Source organism: Bombus affinis, chromosome 2 (genome assembly GCF_024516045.1).
Source record: "Bombus affinis isolate iyBomAffi1 chromosome 2, iyBomAffi1.2, whole genome shotgun sequence".
Classification (NCBI taxonomy): Eukaryota; Metazoa; Arthropoda; class Insecta; order Hymenoptera; family Apidae; genus Bombus; species Bombus affinis.
Window position 1 is genome coordinate 13,711,640 of NC_066345.1, and position 18,567 is coordinate 13,730,206.

The 18,567-nt window shown below is 37.4% G+C and overlaps 3 protein-coding genes across 10 annotated transcripts in view; 2 read left to right on the plus strand and 1 right to left on the minus strand.

The window, feature by feature from the left end:
* LOC126927006 (fasciclin-2) overlaps positions 1 to 13,334 on the plus strand; it is a 169,870-nt gene extending 156,536 nt beyond the window's left edge. For 3 of the 4 annotated variants that reach the window (XM_050743308.1, XM_050743300.1, XM_050743301.1), the window contains 4 exons: positions 7,253 to 7,384; positions 8,377 to 8,446; positions 9,657 to 9,782; positions 10,838 to 13,334. In XM_050743308.1, coding sequence (XP_050599265.1) covers positions 7,253 to 7,384; positions 8,377 to 8,446; positions 9,657 to 9,782; positions 10,838 to 10,979 — 470 coding nt within the window. In that variant the 3' untranslated portion in view covers positions 10,980 to 13,334. The remainder of the gene's footprint in view (positions 1 to 7,252; positions 7,385 to 8,376; positions 8,447 to 9,656; positions 9,783 to 10,837) is intronic. The other variant, XM_050743315.1, reaches the window with a different exon arrangement.
* Positions 13,335 to 13,905: 571 nt separating this feature from the next.
* On the minus strand, positions 13,906 to 16,313 carry LOC126927095 (galactosylgalactosylxylosylprotein 3-beta-glucuronosyltransferase I). 2 transcript variants are annotated; one of them, XM_050743443.1, is made up of 5 exons: positions 15,772 to 16,313; positions 15,609 to 15,655; positions 14,857 to 15,377; positions 14,494 to 14,790; positions 13,906 to 14,428 (listed from the first exon to the last, which is right to left on the minus strand). In XM_050743443.1, exons 1-5 carry the CDS (start codon positions 15,780 to 15,782, stop codon positions 14,330 to 14,332), a joined length of 975 nt encoding a protein of 324 aa, XP_050599400.1. In that variant the 5' UTR covers positions 15,783 to 16,313; the 3' UTR covers positions 13,906 to 14,329. The 2 variants fall into 2 exon arrangements, with proteins under 2 accessions (XP_050599400.1, XP_050599395.1); XM_050743438.1 differs by lacking the exon at positions 15,609 to 15,655 and having other exon boundaries at positions 15,772 to 16,309.
* Positions 16,314 to 16,959: 646 nt separating this feature from the next.
* Positions 16,960 to 18,567, plus strand: part of LOC126926973 (uncharacterized) — a 43,846-nt gene continuing 42,238 nt past the window's right edge. For all 4 annotated transcript variants that reach the window (XM_050743280.1, XM_050743291.1, XM_050743287.1 and 1 more), the window contains exon 1: positions 16,960 to 17,735. The gene's annotated coding sequence lies outside the window, so the exon portion shown is untranslated. The remainder of the gene's footprint in view (positions 17,736 to 18,567) is intronic.

Below are 18,567 nucleotides of genomic sequence, written 5' to 3' on the forward strand. Positions count from 1 at the left end.
TAATTTGATTAATTGAAAACGATATAATAATTCATATAATAGAAGGTTATTTAATTTCTCATTCAGGCAAATTTGTGTTCAAATAAATCAGCTCTGTGTGCAGTTCATTTGACACTAATTAAAATTTCATTTGAATAAATAGGTTTCTATCATAGCTCTTCTATCATAGCCTTTTAGGATTCTTCTATTCATTCATAATCAGCATTTTGTTCTATTTCTTTGCTCATTCATAAATAACGTCGTTTTCTTGAGCTCTTCCCTTCGAAAACAAGGAAATACTTACAATCCACATATTTTTTATCAAACTTCTTATTATACTATCTTTATCATCAAAAATTTGAAATTTCCCAAAATATCTGCCTTCTTACTTCCTCCTCCATTTAGTAAGTATCAAAATATATTTAACAAACCAAATATTTCTTGATCAACCTTTGCATTATATGGGACGAATCTTCTAACAGAGAGTATCGTTTGATTAACTTCTCTTGATCTGGCGTGAGTTTTCTTGACCAAACCGGGAAGTCAGGATGGTAGCGGGAAAACGCGCGGATAGGAAGCAGATTTCGAGATTAATCGGTGAAACTCGGGATAATGGCTCGCTTGTAACGCAATTAAAACTCCGGAGGCTGGCCTCGCGGCCAGTAACTTATAATAGAGAGCGCAAGAACCTTGGTAAACTGCATCCTGTCCTCTTGTTCGATCTTCTCTTTTCCCTTCTCTTCTTGTGTAGCTTACCGCGTCTCGCGGAGATGCAATTTTGTAACTTAAAACGCCGCAGAGTCTGCCGCGAAACTGCTTCGGTCGGGAAGATCAGAAACCGGCGTCGGTGAGATAATTTCGAGGAGGATGCAAATGGGCCCCGGCGAAGAGAGACGCCTTCTGTTTCCCGGCTCTCAGCTTCCGAGTGGAAAAAACGCGCAAGATCGGAGTTGAAAGTGTTGGCACAAAGAGCTGTTGTAGCTGTGAAATTGTTTATGAACTCGCGTAAAACAGTCTGACGCGGAATGGTAGAAGCTCTTTTCTTAATTTCAATTGCTAATTGCAAACTAAATACAATGTTTTTGGATAATAATAGGAAGATAAAGTCTGTAAGTTTCAGTTCAAACGTGTTGTTAGTGTTAGAATATATAAATATGAAGGCTACAGATAAGCAAACGTAAGGAAAGCAATTTTTCAATCTGTTCAATCTGAAACTGTGGTTTAGGATAATGTGGTGTTGCGTAGTGATTAGGCTATGGATGTATATACATTGATAGGAAATTTAAATCTTCAAAAATGGTTTGAAATATATTTCGTTTAATGTTGAACAAAATTTTCATTTGTATGTAACTTTTCTATGAATAGTTGTTCTTTGAGTTATACCCTTTCTCATAATATTTAATGCATTGCACTTTTTTTAGTGTAAAATTCATGCCTTTCTAAAACTTCCATGAATAACTACCATATATCTATATTTCAACATGGCAACGTTCATGTAAATATCTTCCATTTGCATAAATTTTACTATCTTTTGCAACTTCTACCTCTGTTCCAGTTCTGCAACTAACACTTTTCATTTTTCCTTCATTATGCTACACATAATTCCTGTCAGAGTAGAAAATCATATTCCCTTACCAAAAAAAACTATCCTTTTCTATGTCACAAGTACCAAATGTCCAGAAATCGTATCTTGTTTCCATGAAATTCTCTAAATTGATTCTTTTCTTTATCAGAAATACCAAATATCCAAAAATTACAATGTCTTGATTCCATAATTCTCTAAATTCCTGCAAAATACAGTAAAGTAAAGGATCAATTTCTTTCTTATATCAAGCGCCATATATCCCAACACACAAATTCCTAAGAAACAACTTGCATAATTCCATAAAATTCCTACAACTCCCCTAAATTCTACCAAAATAAAAGGAAAGAAAAACGACTCGTAGAACCCATACCGGGTAACTCCAAGACGAAGTAACATCTCTACTTTATTATAATCTCTGAGTGCCAATACTTTTGCGTACAGCGAGCGCAAGCTCGTTCGAGGAACTCGGTTCGCCCCGAAACAGAGAGCCCGTTATAAATAGGCGACGCGTTTCCAAACGAGGACGGACATATGAACGTGACTTAACGCAGGAAGGAGAAGAGTCAAGGAGGCAACAACATGAAGCTAGCTGGCGATATGAAGCGCACCGTGCAATGTCGAGAGCCATGAATCTATTTTCGAGACACATGGCATTCCTGCTGTGTGCATCGCGAAATTGCGATAACGCAATCGTGACTTAAGTGCTGGACAAGTGCGGTACCTTCCTGGAAAGATGTTCCTCCTTTTCATAGGCATCTTCTCCGTCTCTTGCACGCGGTTGTTAAAGAACTTCGAATTACCGACTTCCTCCAACTTCTTCCAACGATCAGCACCTCGTCGAAGTACGAAAATTCAAAGTAAGCTCGAAGTCATTTCACGAGACTGGTTGATGGACGCATGAAGTTATTACATTGTTCCGTGGAAATTATAGTCGTCGTATATATTGCAATCCCTCTCTTTGTCCCGATATATAGCGAATCGGACAGCAGAATGGAGAACGACTTGTAAAAACGAGCAAATTTTCACAAGCGAGCATTAAAATGAACAAAGCCAGCACGAGGAACACAATTTTTCTGTCGTTAATTTCTGCCGCATAGAATCGTTCCTCGAAAATGAAATTCGTCACCATTCGCCAGTCGCTTCCATTTCCACGTGGACATTTTTTTTTCTATCCCTCTTATTCGATCCTATCGTCGACCGTTACAATTTTCAATCCTCCCGTCTATTTCGCATCGGATATTTTCCTCTGGCGAGGAAATGGAGTAGAGCTGGTCCTTCGAGCAACAACGTATAATGGTAATAACCGAGCCACGATCCTGTCGATTGCAGCACTCGAGGAAACATTTCTTTTTTCTCTTTTTTTGTTCTTATAATAAATGTCTTTCTTTGGTTGACATGTCGAATTGATCATCGATGGCGTTTATTGAAATAGCTGTTATTTGCATGATGAAATACGTGTGCGAGTCGAGTCAGTGGTCGTGAGAAAATTACAAAATGTAGGATACAGGTTAAATTTTGTTTTAGGGCATAGGAAATTTTTGACGAATTTATACGTGTATTTTCTGATAATACGTACGAAACGAGTAGAGACCGGAAATATTAGATTTGAATTTAGGGAACTTCTGAAATTTAATCCAAACTTAACCCAGATCTAATCTAGCTGAAACCTAATCCTAACTCAAAGTACAAACTCGACGCTGTGATTCACGGTTTTGTGACTGCATCGGTCTGCATGGAATATTGCAATTTTTGCAACAAAAGTAACTTTCAATTTGAAAGTTTCTTAAACTTAAAAGCTACGTTTATCGATTCTATTCGCCGAGTGTAGTATCTGAAAATACATACAGGGATCAGTTAAAAGCTTTTGGTGTCTTGAAAATACAACGTTTTGAAATGTAACAGAATACTTCATTCAATATACTATGGAATTATCCATTATCAATAAAAAGCAATCTTAATTTTCCAATATCTTCTTTATAGAAATCGATACGTTCTGATTTAAAAACTGACGATGTATGTTCGTCGATAGCTTCATCCTTGAAATATGTAGCTCAAACGAAACTATAAATGTTACGATATACTGTCAGCAATTGCAAAAGCTTGGAGAAAGATACCATCCATGTTTCAAGGGAATAAAATTAAAAAAGCATAAGTAGAAATTTCTTCAAAGATTTTAGTACAATACTAGTTCGTTTTAAGCATCGGTTAATTAGAGTTTGTCGATCAAATTGCTATTTATCAGGTGTTTCACGTTTCTGTATTTTATTTATCTCCACTGACTCGACGACTCGTTGACTGCCGTATAAAACTAGAGGATGAAACGCAGACCGAGGAGAAAACGAAAAACCATGGACTGAAATGCGTGCACTGTCTTTCGAGCGCCATTTCGTTTCTCTTTGTCCGATCAAATAAAAGAAGGAAGATTGAAAAGGAACGTGTTTCGCGATCAGATCCAGCGTTTTTAAAAGGATTCGCGGTATTCACGTGTAATTGCCGACGAATATATATATATTAAATTGCGATCTGTATACAGCATACACATGTATATGTACAAACGTATATATATATATATAAATATATACATACATATAAATATTATATGTATATGACAGATGTTTAGAAAAGAGATAAACATTCTTACGTGCAAGGATTATGTGCTAGCCTAGTGCCTAATATACTATATAATATATATATATACATTCGTATTTATAACGAGGGCAAACGTTTTATCGTTTCACCTGTGGAAAACACTTATTGTAAATATGAGTATGGAAATATATATGTGAGTGTTCAAGGAATACAATGCCAAATGAATCAGCCAGCAAAGAAGCCACCATCAAATTGTTTCCGCTTCGCTGTGGAGATTGTTGAGTACACCGTAACAGAAGACAAAATAAGAGATAAAAGACAAATAGAAAATATTAATGATAGGATGAAAAGAAGAAATTAGGAATATCGTTGGTTCTACGAGATTTAACCCCTTGATGCGACGATTGAATTTTATGTTAAATATCATCGGCCTTTATTTTACAAAATTAGATTCCAAGATAATTGCCACCAAGTTTTTGTATTTTAGGAAGTAAAGAGAATTACAAATGGACGTTCTTATCAGTATAACAAATTATGAAATCACGTATTATGAAATTTGGTTCGAGGGATAATTGCAATGAATTCTTTGTATCGTAAAGAGGATTACAAATGAAGGTTCCTGTCGGCACTAGCGTAAGAAAGGAGAACGACAATGAAAATAATCGTAACGAAGTAACGCACTGGAACAGAATAAAAACGTCTAATCGCTAAAGTTGTTATCTGCTCGAAGCGAAAACGTGCTCCTTTAATGAGCTATACCTAAGTACGTAAACTCGTAAATCTTGGAATTCTTATAATTAATTGGGATTTAAATATCCGGATATCGTATTTTATTCAAAATAATACACTGTTTATTAAACAAATTCCAAAGCGTCTGATTATTCGCAAAAATTCACAAAGGACAAAAAAGCACGTGAAAGAGTACGTTTTCCTATTAATCTTCTACAATAAAATAATGATATTACTCGACGACCAACCATCCAACAGGAATAAATGTCAGTCCAGTAAGCAGTGGTCAAGAAAATTCGAATTTACACTCGCATGCATAAAGAACAGAACTGGCAAAGAAGATGACAGTGAACACAGCCTGTTCGGAGAACCGATCGATGGATCGGAACCGTTCATACGAACAGTCTATTCATTCATCAATGTCTATCAGAAAACATTAGCAGCATCAAACGAACAGTCTAAAAGACGACGCACCATAAATTGAATCATCCGCTTCGGTGATCAGACCGCGACGACACATAAGCATTAAGGGGTTAAGACCCAGCGATGAGAAAGATAAAGAGAACTCGAGCGAAACGGGCTGATCAATTTGAGATGGTTTCTTTCTCGGCCGTCTCGTTCATTTTTCCGCCCACCTGTTTCACCGAAAACTAAGAAACGAAGGGCGAAAGAAAAATTAAGATTTTTGGGACAAATACGAGCAAAAATGTACACGATGGGATGCGACATGCTCCGAAAGAGAACGGTAAATATATTGAAGCACATCAGAAGAGTCGAACGACAGGCGTAATATGTATCATACATCTGCTAAGTATACATATATATCGTAGTAGTCCCTCTCTGTTGACTTTTTGAAGCCAAAAAAGCGAGCGTGTGTGTGTGTGAGAAAGAGAGAGAGAGAGAGGGAGGGAGGGAGAGAGAGAGAGAGAGAGAGCGAGCAAGAGGCACTCAGTGGAAAAAAAAAATTAAAAGAGCTTTATGTGTGTGGAGGTAGCACATTTAGACTAGTGACGCGTAGAAACTAACATCGGGAGAGAAAGGTAGCGAATGAAGCTTTCTTCCCCCTTCCTTGAGCTTTCTCAGCACCCATATCTCTACGTCCGGTCGGACAGAAGGGACTACCGCACCCTTTTGTCGCTCTTCCGTTCCGCTATATTTTCGCGCTTGGTATCACACATGTATCTTTGTGCACCAGCTATTTCATTTAATTGTCTAGTTCATTTTCTTCTTGATTTTCATATTTATTTCTTTTATACATATTTGTTTGTTTCTTCTTTAAAAATTGTTTCTTGATCACGCTTCTTTTTATCGCTTATTCGACAACCGATATCATTCTTTCATTGGTATACACATATACGTATGCACATACGTTGGTTCGCTTTGGTTTGATTTGGTGTGCGTGTGTTTAGTTCTCTTGGTTCCTTACGTGTCTACGCTTTGATGAAAACGGATTTTTGGCACTTCCCCAAAACCCCCCGCCGATCTTCTTTCTTTTCAGGAGACTAAAATTAATCGTTCGCGTAACGTGTTTGGTGATGTGCCTAGGTCTAGAGACGGAAACCCGATCGCAATATCAATTTCGCGGTAGATCCATTCGTTTCTATTGCTTCCAGAAACATGTAGTCTCTTCGCGCGGGACATGAAAGTACTTAAGTGAAATGTAGGGGAGTTTTTGTTTAGATGGAAGCGAAGTTTAGAAGGTTTCTTGTCATGTAGAATGTAGGATTTCTCAGACATATGGAGTTTCGGTGTGGAGCGAGCGATAGATTTATCGCGTATAATTCAATGTTTACTAAAATTTTCTTTGTGAGAAAATAGGGAAGATGTTAGAATATGATATAAATTAAAGGATTCGTGTATATGAACATTTTATAACACGCAATTCTGAAGTAGGATGTCTATATTCTAATTTTTCATATGTAATCTTTATCATCTAAGAATGAAATAAAAGAAAGTAAAGCAGCTAACAGGAAGATGCAAGAATAATAATGAAAAGGCAGATATATTTGTTAAAAGGACTATTTAAGAAAGGAAGAATTACTATAAGCATATATTTTACATTATACATTAAAACATATATTGGATTAAAATTTCACATCCCGAAAAACTGAAAACTAAACTACAACTTCGAATTAATTTTTAACCTGGTTCGAAATATCTTTTATGTGACAAGAAACTTTTCAAACCTTATTTTGAATGCATAAACTTATAATCAATAGTAAAACAATATACTTTAAACTGGGAATGATTTTCTCTTTATATCATCACCAAACATCGTTGAGTAATGCTTCTGCACTAACGGATTGCAAACAAACAAATGTACATTTTCTGTCATGATATTTATCTGATACATGATTCTTATCCTTCAAGGTATAGACACAACTGTGGTTCATCATCAAGGACCTCTGATATCAAGCGCAGCCATAATTGGTATCGTCATCGCGGTAATATTCATTATTATTATCGTGGTCGACGTGATCTGCTGTTGCGCGCGTAAGTCAGGTGAGAATATTTTTTTCGCATATACTCCACTTATCTTATCACGAGTTGCAATATGAATTTCTTCTAAAATTTAGAAATATTAGATTGCACAAGATTATAACACGAGCCGAAATAAAATTATAGCGGAATGTTGCAACGTAATAGTCATAGCAGTTGCATTTGAAACGGTAATATTGAGCTTCGTAATTTATATCTAAGAAAATTATAGTACATGCAATACGAAGTAAAAGTGTAAATGAATTTATTAACAATCGTATCGCACGTGCGCCTAATTTCCCAACATAAACCTATTCACAATTTCAACGTAAATTCTAAAATCACGTCATAGCATTACATGCATGTGCAGCGCGAATTTATTAGCACTCGCGACCTCCGGAACGTATCTAAAATTGCAAACTGGATTTATATGAAATTACAACGTTAATTTGCTTGATATAGCAGCGCGAATTTATTTGGAATTACCCGCGGCGTAAACTTGTTCCAAATTGCAACGCAGATTTATCTGAAAGTGCAACTGTGATTCTATGTGAAATTGCAACGTTAGTTCGCGTTAAGTGATCATATAAAATTATTCGATTTTGACAAGTAGATTTTATCAAGTTAGAAAAAGTTTAGTATAAAATATAATTGGAAGACTCGTAGCAAAAACGGTCCTCGTCAAATTGTTGGATTTTTTTAGATCAGAATGTATTTTCGTAGCCAGAAGCTAGGCTTATAACTATACAAAAGTATTTAAGAAGTTTTATCATAAAAAGTTTCATGTACAGACTATGCTTTTTATATAAAACATCTTGAAATTTCATTAACGCTATAATGAGATACGATCGTCTAGTTATACATATTCATCAAATTTGAAACTAATTTTGAAACATGGACAAGGATCATTTTTGTTACGAGCTCTTTAATTTTAAGGAAAATCTTTTTCACGATCGACATCGATATTTTTTTTTCTTGTTTTTTTTTTCAATGATTCTATGAAATTTTTATTACAGGAATCATATATTACGTGTGTGAACGTTCCCGCCGAAAGCCAGTAGACGAAGAGGACGCGAAACTTGGCAGGTGAGGCTCATTCCAATCGAATTCTTTCGATACGCGTTACACATACCTACATACTCACGATATTTAGATCGATTTACTTGACTTTCTTATATACATTATATATATATTTTACATTGTGCTTTGGCAAGTCTTTGGCGCTATATTTACCGTGTCATCGAACTTTGCACCCACCATCGAACTTTTACAAAACCTCCGTGAAACTCTTTCTTTCGCATCACAGAGGTCGAACGAATTTTCGCGACTCGAATGGAGATTCCTGTTGGAGCCGTGACTAACGTGCAAATTAGTTTACGGAACGTGTACGAGTTTCAAGAAAGATTTACCTGAATATTCGTGGAAATAGTACCGGTTCGTTATAGGGTTACCGAAGTTTTCAAGAACAAAAATTTCGATAGCTCTCATTTGAAAAATTCCATTAAATATGCCCGAATATCGGAAAGAAGATATTTTTATATAATTGTGATATCATTTGGTTATAGATGTTTTATCCTGCTACGATCCTCGAATTTTGATATTTCAATCTTGCTTTGGTTTTTTTCATTTTTCATTAATGGATTCGTTTCGTGTATAGTCTCCGTTACTAAGATATAGAGTACATATTAAAGTAAAATATTGTAAAATTAAGTAATTTAATTCGAACAACTGCAAATCATCAACAACTCGTTGAGGATTAAATTAGATTTTTATCTAAATTCGATGCGACAAAAAATGCTTATTATATTTCTTTTATATCAGACATACATTCCTTACACTAGAATATTTTAAATTTATCTTTCATATAATTTTTTGAGCCTAAATAATTACTTAATTTTGCTAAAAAGCGAGTTTTATTCCATATTCATTCGTGTGCGTTCTAAATAATGCGGTGTCCTTACTGAGATCCATGAATTCGAATTGTCGAGACTTTCTACGATCTCAGCCTTCATTCTTAATAGTATAGCGAGGGTACAGAATAACGGAATAAAAATCTGAACGACCACGAAGAGGAGCCCTTATAGTCCGAACTTAATGGATACTCGACAAATCGAAACCGGGCATCCTTTATAGCGTTCTTATCGAACGTTTGTAGTTGCAACTATATTTATCCCGCAAAAAGGTAGTAGAGTGTCCCGTGGTTAAATCGTCCGGTTAACTCGTTAAAACCTAGCCCGCCATCAGGAGGCACTTTGACTCTCTCGCATCTGTCTCTTTTTTTTTTCTTTACCGGTAGTCTTTACGGTTGGCGGTTTCCATTGCCGTATTGCGACCAAAAAATGGCCAATGTCGCCGGGGTCACGGCCATCCAAGACTCGGGTAGTGGAAAAAATACCATTAAATTGGTCAAACATACTGCCATGTAAGAGAGACACATAAGTGAAAATCAGTAAGAAGCATGGCCTCTCACGAAGGGGCTCCGACACGGCTTTCTACTTCGCATGATGTTTTTTTCTTTTTTTTTTTCTTTGTTTAACACTCTTATATTCTTCCCGTTTTTATTTTTTTATTTTCTCTCTCTTTTTTTTTTTTTTTTTTTTATTCCTCGGCTCCACGATGCTAGTGTACATCTTGGAACGTCAAATACGTAATTCAAGAATGTCATCAATGAAAACAAAACTAACGGTCCGTCGATAAAAGAAATTGAATTTCTAGAATTGCAGCATGAAAGGATCTTGTCTGTTTCCTTTCCTCGTCTCATCCTTCTTTTACATGTAATTTATTTTGCCGCCAACCACTTTCCGAACGAAAGAACACTGTACATTATTCACCATGTTCAGTTCATTTAACGCTTACCTATTTTCTCTATCTCTGTCACTCTTTATACGCGCTGCATAAACTACCGCCATTATTCGCCCGTGCTTTGGCTATGCTGCATGAGATATCAACACTCTGAAGTGATATTAATTGCCCGTTAACTACGTAGCATACTCACCACTATTCACTCTAATTTACCCTGTTCTATTCAACCGTGGATTTGAGAAAGTAGGTAATTCAATTTCATTGCCTCGTGGAAACGTTACCGTGGAGACAGGAATATTTTTCAGTCGTAAATATCGCACACTGTTATGTACTACGAAATGTACAAATAATTTAATGACATTTCAATTCACTTACCTTTTTCGTGAATGTTCTCCATCATGCAAACTTTAGTTATATTTATTCTTGATGTTGTACGTTGTTATTTCATCGTATATCATATAACACGCGACGAAGAACGAAGATACGATACTTCAATTGCAAATACACAATACTAACGAGTGATGGCATGCATTATGCGTATTATTCGATGTTGCACCACGCGCCGCATCTCGACATGCTCTCTTTTATGCCCAGTACTAGAAATTAACCGTATAACAACCAGCTGATAAATAGTCTTCCATTAATAACCCCACTTTTTCTATTGAAACATTTTAGAGACGAGAAGGAACCACTGAAGGAAGAGAAGAAAATCACACCGATTATCGACTCGGGACTTCGCCGAGAGACATCTATCACGTTTGACGGCAAAAGATCCGTCTCAAAAACTGGTTTCGTCGGCAAGGATTCAGCGGTCTAGATATTCTTCCGGCGTACTAGATTGTAAATCAACCATGGAAACACCATTTCTGGCCGAAGTGTTCTCGAACGATACGAAAAACAACAGACAAGCCCGTACATCCCGAAACGTACACGTAGGAAACAGAGTTTCGCGGTTGCTAAGCATCTTCTCCTTTGACGAATTCGAATTTCAAAACGATTCGCGACTCTACTCGGGATTTGCGCGGGAACGTGGAGCAACGAGACGTGTTCAGAGTGACATCTCGGTTTCCGTTTCTTAAATGAGACACGACGCGCCATCTCACCGCGATCAAATAATACAAAATCGTATTCGTCTGCTTCATTCGCGGAATTTTCAAAGATCGAAGCGATAAATTCGCTCGTATATTCTGGTCTGTCCTTCTTTCTGGAAGGTAGGACAAAAAGATTGTAGCATTTATTCGTAAGCCTGCACGTTACCGATTTCTCTCGATACAAAATTCATCTACATGATTTCTCATCAGTCGCGATAGTTCTGTGTGTATAAGAAAAATATATCTCACTTTCTTCCCTTCCTCGCCAATGTAGTCACCAAAGCGTATGAAAAATAATTGTAATCTACGATCTATGGTAAAGTACGAAACGTATTGTAATCCAAGATCATAATGGGGAAAAGAGGAAACTATCGATATAATGTAACTTAGCGAATATTGCAAGAAGGAGGAGGTAGATAGATCGCTTAAACGAGAAGAAAGCATGTACAAAATTAATCGCGAAATTGGTAGAAGTTGGTCGATAATTAGTGATCATTGCTTCGAGGCACCCTCTAGATACTCGCAGTCTAGTACGCTGGGTAGTACTGTGTTATCGTGTGCACAGCACGAAACTAAAAAAGAAGGAACGGTTTACCTATTCTATATCGTTTCTCCTACGTTAATAGAAGGAACATGGTGTAACAATTATTATAGAAATAAGAAACTGAAGTTTTAAGAAGTTTTGCGAACGAAGTAGAAACGGACGGAATAGGTTACGTCTCTCTCTCTCTCTCTCTGTCTCAACGAGGTTCAGTATTCTATAAGAACCTCTGATCTGTGTATATATACTTTTAAAATTTATCATATTTCCTCGACATGTTCCATTCATGTATGTTTTTCGACTAGAAGTCGTATTATATGTTCCAGATTCACAAACACAGATATGCTGCATCTTATTATATTCGGCACGATTCTAAACGACGAATTATCAATTTCGTGGTTATATGACTTGATTTCAAAGACTGATTCCTTTAAGCGCGTAACCTTATGAAAACGAATCGTACCGATTATTAGTGACGATCAAATAATTCAAGCTAATAAACGGTTTTAAATTCTGTTTCGTCGTTTACGTATCTTTTGACAAGATTTACCGCCACGTGTTTCCTCTAGCCATGAACAAACTTTTACAAAAATATTTCTGCCGCTCGACTTTTGAGTATGGTTATATATATTCTTGCCGTATCAACCATCATGACTGATGTATTAGTTACGAGCCGTACGTTTATTCGGTTAATTAATACGTAGTTGTGTTTTTTACTTCAAAGTGAACATTATTTGCGTGAAATATTGTTTCTTTTATTCGCGTCCTAATTTATCGTGATAGTTTTTGTCATTTATATCTCACAATGTAAAGATTACATCGTCGAGACATCGCGTGCAAGAGCAGCCCTAGTGTCTCTGTCATTTTTACATCCTTTTTTTTTTGTTATTAGTATTTTATGTATCCTATGTAGTTACCCTGTATGTAAGAAAGTAATCTAACCGAGAACTGGTTAGCTTCCGCGATGAAATTGTAATCGATAAGATTATATATCATTACGATCGGATTATTGATACAGTTAGAGAACAATATACTTAAAAAGCTGTAAAATACGAAAATTAAAAGAAATGTTACCGAAAGAAGTTGTATTCGATATGTCGACCGCGATGGCGTTTTAATAAGTCTCAAATGTATCTTTCGACAATTAAGTCTCTCTACTGTGTATGTATAGTGTAATCGAAGCAGCGATATCTTCGATTCGGCTAAGTAAACTTTTCTCCCTTTGAACACTAAATTAACATTTGACATTTGTAATAGGGATTCGAATCTTTTTGTTTCAGAAAAAAGAACAATCGAAAGCTGCCATATACATTATATATTATTATATTCGATAATATTAAAATAATGCCGATTTTGTCCTAATGTGTAAGATGGCTTTTCAAGAAAACGCAGTTAAAATGTGATAAGTTTTTGTAAATGCTTGTAAACGTTTTTCCTAATCTTTAAGAAAATATTGGAAATAAGTTTAGGAGGTTTCGCTAAGTTTAGAATGTTGTATGTGAAGTTGGAAGGTGTGTTCGCAAAAAAAAAAGAAGAAAAAGTAAACTGAAAAAAATAATCGATGTGTGTATATTTATTTAAGATAATTATACCTTTACCTAAAGAAAAAGAAATTAAAAAGAGTCATCGTTCCCTTACCTGCGAACACACTTTCTGCAGGGTAGCTTTTTTACGTACCGTAAACAGAGTTTTGCCAAATATATAGTACTTATTAGCTTATAAGTCAACGAGTACACATTATAGGTACACAAGGAATATATATTACATCGGAAAAAAAGGAGAAAAAAATAGTGGATTGTTCATCGTAATTGTCACGCAGTATTTTCGAGCCTTCATCGGATCAAGAATCGATGATTCGATGAGGAGGAAAAGACACGTTTATCTAGCTATTTTATATTCGTTGCCAAAATCCGTAACCCAAGTAGCTTCCCACGAAAAGTATTACTGAGCATCTTCCATTTTAAAGAATATTATTATGAAACATTATTAAAATTCGTAGGTTAAGGCATATTTTTTATGTATGCTTTTTCTGTACGCGTCAAGGAAACGTACTCGACTAATAAAGGATAAAGAACATTTTCAAGGTCAAATGATTCACGTCTACATTATCGTTTCATTTTTTTACACGAAAAATTTTATTCATCTATATACCATTTCTTCAACAATATAAAAAATGATCGATTTGTAAAATAAAGCGATGCTTAACAATAGTATGTAACACAGGCCATTATGTTATCATGCATACTATCGATAAGCATATTCTATGTAGAATGTAGGATATATAGAATGCAATAGTGTCATATGTACATTCTACATCCTTACTGAATATGCAGCTATAAGCAGCTACCCATTATATGGCACTGCATTGTCCCTCAATTTAAAAAGTTCATGGTCAAATGCGAATGATAAAAAGAGTGTATAAAATTAATTTTTCTTTCAAGATTCAAAAACTTAGTATCATAATAGGAATATTTTTTACTATTAAACTTAGTATCACTATATCAAAATATAGCAAACTGCAGTCTAATTTTCTTATCACACTTCAATACCTACATTTGAACGTTTACCTTTCTTTATCAATAGTTGTTCCACGTTTAACTGTGGTGGCTCTGTTCGTGTGTGCCATACGTACACCTGTAGACAAATAATTATTTGATTTATACCATGAAATATATAAAAAGAAAACAATCAATAAATACCTTTGTGCAACAATCTGCTAATGGTTCTAGTTCATCTCTACTGACAATTTCTGACAATATCTCACTCTCCTGATAACCACCCTGAACGTCGTACGAAAAAGCGGCATTTTTATGTTCTAATAAAAGTCGCAAGTTGATGGCAAAACCCGCCATATCTAATGGAAATGGTCGCTCTGGCTTCCACGCAGCATTAAAACCGATTACTTTATTAGTAACGTTATCACATATTGGTTTCTCCACCATCAAACCACCGACTAGACCAACAGGCCACACACCGACCTTCTGTATCTTCTCCATCTGGAACACACATAAGTTATGTAATGATTTCGTGACTGGACCGATTGCAATCGTTAATGTTATTACCTCGTGAAATAATTTAATCGAATACGTATTGTCGTCGTCAGCAAAAAATACTATGCCTTTGTCGGTTGGCCTGCGATTTTCCCGAAGCCACTGTAACGCTGCATTTCGTTGTTCGACGCCACGTGGCTTCTTCCAATTCGGGTCATTTCGCCCTAACTTATAATTCGGCGGGGTTACCGCAGCCAAATGGGTATAAAGTAAACCACTATCTTCTAAAAGTCGAGCAACGAGTTTGGTCTTTTTCCCCGCGTCTTCCACGACAATCCAGTGGAAGTTGGGTATATGAAGAAACGTTTGCAACAAGCGGGTCAGTTCTGCCTTTTGCACAGGCCTGGCGAACGTAGGGGTAATGGCATAAATCATAGGCTTCTCGGCAGGTTCCTGTTTCCTTACGCTTAACACGCCATGCCCCTCTAGCCTCTTAATTACGCTATACGTCAACCCATACAGGTCTCGTTGCTCGATCATTAATGATTCCAACTTATTCCTTAACTCTCGCCATTTATAGCTCTCTTGGTAATCTTTTAACAAAAATATTGATACACATTATTACAAGAAAATAACTTATAATTCGAATGCAAATTAATAAAGATTAATCGCAGTTTTTAATATTTAGACGAGATCTGTTTATTTAATGATGAAAAATAATTAGAGAAAAGAAGAATGATTAATATATACATTCTTGTATATTATCGACAAAATGCAAACATATGACATAATAATAATGAAATATAAGTTATAAGGTACTCTACGTTCTACATGAAGTTTACTTGAATATCGCGGGCAGCATGCGTAGAAACTGTGATAACATATCAAATTTATGTGTCATGCGTTTTTACATTCATGACAGTTTATCTGTTGTAGAAGATGGAGGTGTATGCACAACTCTACGTACAATAGTAAAGAAATACTTACATATAAAACATTGAAACGCAATCACATTAATCAGGAATAGTATTAGTAAGCCTTTATAACGGAAGCGGCCCCACATATTAAATTTAGTACCGAATTCGTCGGTGAGGAACACACTTTCCGTCATTGTTGCCGCGCCATGACACTATTCTGTATGCTGACCGTATTTATTCACGGCGGTTGCGATCTTTTGAAGAAAGCCAGTAGCGAGATCTAACCTTGAACGCAGAATCGCGTCGTAAAGGACACATCGTGCAGTCATCCTATAACCATGAGCAGTAATCAAAAGATAATCACAGTTTGTAACTGCATTATCAACAGAGTTTAATTAAAGCCACCGCAAGATTCATAGAGCAACAATATTTCCGATCTATTCATACAAAATTCACTTATGATTTTAGTAAATGCGACACGGGCACACGGTGTTGAAGCTTTTATGATCATCGCAAACTTTCAGCAAAGACGAATTTTGGGAATAAAAAATGAAACAAACGCATTTACACGTTACTCGCAGGTTAGTATCATGCACTGAATTAAAATCCCTAGGGCGTATGCAAACTGACTTTGCATAGGATTCTTGACACCAAATTTAGAACAAATATCATACATATTTGTATACGTATATTTTACGTTCTATAAATGTCAATAATAGAAGGAAAAATAGGAAGAAACAGGGTCTTTTTGCACAATTGAACTAATATAAATAGTGAAATTTTACAAGTCACAAGTTACAAATTACTAATGTTAACCTATAATTTACAACATGTCAATTCACTAATACTATTAGTCGGTAAATCATTGTGTAAGAGAAGCATGATAACCAGTAGATAGTAAAATTATGAATGTAATTTATAATATTAACTAATTACATAATGTATTCCATAATAGAATAAGTAATGAAACGAAAACATTTCAGTAACAAGTTTTTCATTATCGTTCTTTCCTCCATACAATTAATTACCTTCAATCGCTAATTTTTCCTTCTTGAATTTTGAAACCGAAAAATATCTACAGCGCCAACGACGGAGTATCTCCGCTTCCTTGGATAGACCTTTTCAAACATAAACTCCCTAGAAGTCATGGGGATAGCAGCGACACCGGCTGCAGTCGAACGAATTCGGCTGAATTCGGGCGCGTGCCATACGAGGCGCGCGTAGAGGAGCGCATGCTGGGACGTGTCACGGACACGCGTGTGTCAGGAACGCGCATACATTTCTGTCGTGACTGGCCAGAAGGCGGCGCAGAGGGGACGTGAAGGGGTAGAGGCTTGGGAGAGCAAACAGGCGCGTAGATAGGCCAGCTCACACGGTGGAGTTTCCGCAGCGAGCTACGGAATCATCCTATGCTCGTAGGTTGCCGCGCGTGACTCGTGTTCAGAGGGTTCCTCGTCGATGGTCACGCGTCGTATCAACGCGAATAGTGACTAACGACATTTGACAACGGCACGATCGCGCCGCGTTTAAAAAGGGTGGTTCGATGATTACTTACGAGAATCAATCGCGAATAACTCTGAACAGGAAAAGAGGGTAAATGCCGTGTAACTGGTTTGCGAACTGATCGCCAGTATCAAGGCGGTACGACGAGCTGCTGTGCCTGTGCTACTCGTGGTGGCGAGTGGCAGTGGTAGTGGTGGTCGTGGCGGTGGTGGTGGCTTTCTATCGTGGTGGTGTCCGTTGGTAGTCGAGACTCATATCGTGGTGGTGGTGGTAGTAGTGGTGGTGCTGTCAGAATAGTGCTGCGCCTCGTTCGGTGACGGTGGCAAGGGAGAGAAGGAAAAGTGGCCCTCGAGGTTACGAGGCCAGAGGAGAAAGTGGGTGTTGCCGGGAGTGACAACGGGAGGATCATCCAGGTCCTCGACGCCAGGACTCGTGGAACAGGGGAATCGGAGTATAGGATGCTCGTCGGTCGACGATCCAGGAGTCGACGTCTCCTAACCGAGAGCCTGATCCTCGTTGATCGTGTGCCTCGTGAGTATCAACAATCTCCTTTCCAGGACATACATTCCAGTCCAGCATATATGTAATTTCTTCCTTCGATCATTATTTCGTCTGCTACTCTCTTTCTCTATCTCTCTCTTTTTCTCTCTGTATAACGTTAACTGTACGTTGATACTCTGGAACGTTAAGTAAATTCTAGTTCTAACAATTTCGTCATCATCCCCCACGTTACCGTAGGCGTGCAAGATTACCGAGTGTCCGGATCCTTAGTTTCCCTTGACGATTTCGGAAGAGGTATTTAGTTTGACGGCTATGAAGGAAATAGAGGTCGGATGCAAATTACGAGCGTGGACGAGGTGGTGCGAGCGATGGGCACGGTAATTGGGGCGAGGGGACGCTGGCTCTAGTGGGCGCGGGGGTGCGAGAGGATGCGTTGGATACTTCCCCTTTTGCATCCTCTTCCTCGTTTACACCCTCTCCCATTTTCCCTTGCAATTTTCCTTGTTTCTCTTCGCTCGCGTTTTCGCGTTCTTCATTTCCCGCCCACCCCCTCAGTCGGTTCTGTAAACAGGAATCACTGACGCGTGAAGTACATGGGCGTAGGTAAAACTCAACTTCACACACCGGTTCTCTTCGTCGAGATTTTTTCGACGTAACGAGGGACCGGTGGCGTTATCGTGTACAACGATGACTCTGTGGTGCCCTTTCCGCTTCACTTTCCGCGTGCCACCTCCGCGGCCCTCGTCTCGTCGGATAACAGCGGTATACACGAATACCAGAAATAATACTCGAGACTCGTCGACCAGCCGAGAGAGTCGAGAACACCCCCCTCTCGTTTCGTTCTCCCCTGGTAGTGTGCACT